Source organism: Cynocephalus volans, chromosome 5 (assembly GCF_027409185.1).
Source record: "Cynocephalus volans isolate mCynVol1 chromosome 5, mCynVol1.pri, whole genome shotgun sequence".
In the NCBI taxonomy this organism is placed as follows: domain Eukaryota; kingdom Metazoa; phylum Chordata; class Mammalia; order Dermoptera; family Cynocephalidae; genus Cynocephalus; species Cynocephalus volans.
The window spans coordinates 41734649-41738515 of NC_084464.1; the positions used below are offsets into that span (position 1 = coordinate 41734649).

Here is a 3867-nt window from a genome sequence, read left to right on the forward strand (position 1 = left end):
AGCCCCCATCTTGTCTCTTGGAGCCATGAAGTTGACTGCTGTTAAGGTCTCAATGTCTAACTATCCTTACTTACAATTCACCTAAGTAAGTCTAACATGGATTGGAAGTTGGTTTCAGTTAGCTCTTCCACATTTCACACCACCACACATCCGGGAAATATTCACTTTAAGATCAAGTCCAAGCCTTTTGGCATTAACTACCTTAAAACATTAGCATATCACCAGCAATTTGCCTGTTTCAATAAATTAAAGGCATGTTTAAGATATAAACATGAGTGTGCACTAATACTATGGCAGTGCTTGAGAGCTGTGCTTTTATCATAATGGGGAGAAAAGAGGATATACTCAGATGAAGTAGGTAGACTAAGTCCAAATAATAATATCACTCTTCTAAAGTAATTGCAAATGTAGTTTTATGTGAATGCTAAGAATAAAGCATATTAAATGCCAAAAGCATGACTTAAGTCATAAGAATAGGAAAATAGGATAAACATATAAGGAGTAGAGGAAAAATCTTACACATCCTTCATCGTAAAAAGTAATATGCAGGAGGGAAAGGACCAAGTGAAGAAGTTCATCAAACTTAATGAAAGAGGGAATGAAGGATTCAGGAATGGAAAAGATAAAGAAAGTAATATCTAAAAATAGTGACGTTGACGTGTTTCACACAGGACTAATAAAAGCTCAAAAATGTGTACACTTAGGATTTTGTATGACAGCTCTTCAATATCTTTCTCAACAATGCAACCAGTTTTTGAGCATCACTTGAAACAGCTGACTGGTGATAAATTACCTAATAGAAGACTACTGACCATAGATAATTGAGATTACATATCAAAAGAGGGAATTGGTAGTTGCCACTTTCTCCCTACAGTTCTCACAGCTTCTTTGATGTCCTTATTCCTTAATGTATAAATTATAGGGTTTAGCATGGGGGTAACAGCACTATACAATATTGAGATCAGTCTATCTTTCTCCAGTGAGTAAGATGAGATAGGCCGTACATATGTGAAAATGGCGCTTCCATAAAAGAGAAGAACAATGACCAGGTGGGAGGCACATGTAGAAAAGGCTTTGTATCTCCCCTCTGAGGAGTGGATCCTCAAGACAGTGGAGATTATATACAAGTAGGAAAGGATGATACACAGGAAAGGAGTCCAACCAAGAAAGACCCCAATGGATAGCAGTACCAGTTCATTGACAGAAGTGTCTCCACAAGACAAGATCAGCAAAGGGGGGATGTCACAGAAGAAATAATTAATCTGATTGTTACCACAGAAGGGCAGGTGGAATGTCAGTACTGTGTGCACCACTGAATTGAGGAAACCACCAGTCCAGCATGAGGCTGCTAACTGGCTATACAAGGCCTTATTCATAATTACAGAATACCTTAAGGGTTTGCAGATTGCAATGTAACGATCATATGCCATTGCTGCTAGGAGGAGACACTCTGATCCTACAAAGAAAATGAATGCAAAAAGTTGAGCCGCACACCCTACATAGGAAATGCTTTTCTTTTCTGATAGAAGATGCACCATCATCTGGGGGACATTGGTGGTGGTGTAGCAGATGTCAAGAAAAGCCAAATTCCCAAGAAAATAATACATGGGAGTGTGTAGGTGTGGATCAGTCATGATCACCAAGATAATGAATATATTTCCCCCTAAAGTACAGGTATAAATTAGAAAGAAGGTGGTGAATAGTAAAAACTTTAATTCGTCTAGATTGGAGAATCCCAAGATGATAAATTCAGATAGAGCTGTTTGATTCTTTCCTTCCATGATGTTGCCTGGTTTCCTTTTGGGAATTGGGCAAAGACAAGCACAGATTACAATAATCATCTGCTGCAGTAGCAATGATCTGCAAAATAAAAAAATAAAAATGTTACAAATAAAAGACAATTACCATCTATAACAGGTAAAAACCAGAAGAGTAACACTTTTTTGCAAACCATAGCTCATATCTACCACCCAACACAGGTGTAAATACATTTAATGTTTCACTTGTAAATCAAACCTCTATGAAATACACAGACAGCACTGGCCATTTTTCATTAGAAAGAAAATTATAAAAGGGTGCCATATACCATAAGAGTTATCTGTTAATAATGGCTGAGTCCAGCACACCTTCATTTTCTTGGTGATATGTCAATGTGTATTACAGAATACAATTTATAGAAGAATATCTGGGCTTTACGAGCTTCTTTAAAACCATTTCTGCTCTATCTTCCCATCCTTAAATGCTGATATAGATTTTTTTCTGATTAAAATTCATGTGTTTAAAAAATTTGGAAAATATATAAAAGAAAAAAAAAACTAAAAATTCTTAATATCCACCAGAAAAAAACCTCTCCTAATGGTTTGGTGTATGTCCTTCTGATCAATTTTCCATGCATAAATATTCAAAATGAGGATCAGAAAGCACATATTTTAACCTCTTTTTCTCTTAAGTACCATATTGTGGCAAGTTCCCATGGCAATAGATATTCCCCTAAAACAATGATCTTTGAGTTTAATGCAAGTCTTTATATAAATACAGCAAGCTTTTCATATATTCCACTTTTATTAGTGGATATTTATATTATTTTATTCATTTATTTTTGTTATGCTAAATCTCATAATAAGCATACAAATTAGATTTCCTGAATATTGGGTTAGATTACTTGTATTTTATGAACTTTCCATAATAGACACCCACCTGTGCAAGTCATTAATCTGGAAAATTCAAGATGCATTTAGCTAATTCAGGATTCAGTTTCTGTTTGGACAGATCTCTTGAAGCGCTTCATGGAGAGGGGCACTGATAATCTCTGAGCTTTTTCTACACAACATCTCATGTACGTTTTACATAAATCCTACGAGATAATCAATACTATCATTCCCATTTTCCAGATGAAAACAATGAGTCTTGGCAAGATAAAGGTCTGGCAGAGGTTATGCAGCTAGGAGTTGAGAAAGACAGCTTTATCTTTCCCAAAGTTAGTATACTTACAATTGAGAGGCTAAAAATTTAATTTCCTTTAACTGGTAAAAAGAGAATGCTCTTTAAAAAATACTTCTCTCAGGCTTTCAGTCAAAATGGCAGAATAGATGGTCTTAAGCATCACTTCTCCCACAAATCAACAAATTTACAGCTATTAAAAAGCAACGACAGCCAAGCTGGGGCCACTAGAGCTCAGAGGAAGAGGAAAAGAGACCTACAAAGTTTATGAAGGCAGGAGAAGCCACAATGAGAGAAAGAAAGGATCATTCCCACCATTTCGAGCCCCAGCCTCTTCAAGTTTGGAGCTTGTGAGCAAATGGAGCAAGAGCTGGCAAAAGCTGCAGCTGTGCCCTTTGTATGAAGTTGCTTGGAGGTGGCAGGGGAGAAGAGGACCTTGGCGGCCCCCAGGCCAGCAAGACCACTAACCAGGTTCCCGTAGACCCACAGAGGAGGGAGGAACCACAGACAACAGAAAAAAAGATGTATTCAGAGGCCAGTGAGTCATGGCAAGGAACCTGCACATGACCTATGTAGTGGATTGAATTATGTCCCCCAAACTCAATGAAGCTTGAATTGTGTCCCCCAAGTTTTATGTACTAGAAACTTGGCCCCCACTGTGACTGTTAAGAGGATGTGAAATCCTATTATGGTAATTGAAAGGTGGAGCCTTGAAGAGGTGATTGGATTGTGGGAACATGCTGTGGTGAATGGATTAAAAATGGTGGTCATGGGCATGGTTCTGAGGGCTTTAAAAGAAGAGGAGAGTCTGCCTTTCTCTCTGCTCTCTCTGCTTCCACCATCTTGCAAAGTGAGACCCTTGAGTCACTGTTGCTACCACTAGATGGACTTTGGACATCCCAGCCTCAGAAAGTGTAAGCAATAAAT

General features: G+C 37.9%; 1 protein-coding gene across 1 annotated transcript; it reads right to left on the reverse strand.

Annotated features, from left to right (window-relative positions):
• Nucleotides 1-827: 827 nt before the first annotated feature.
• On the reverse strand, nt 828-1781 carry LOC134379263 (olfactory receptor 5V1). Its single transcript, XM_063098461.1, has one exon. It carries the CDS (start codon nt 1779-1781, stop codon nt 828-830), a length of 954 nt encoding a protein of 317 aa, XP_062954531.1.
• Nucleotides 1782-3867: the final 2086 nt, after the last annotated feature.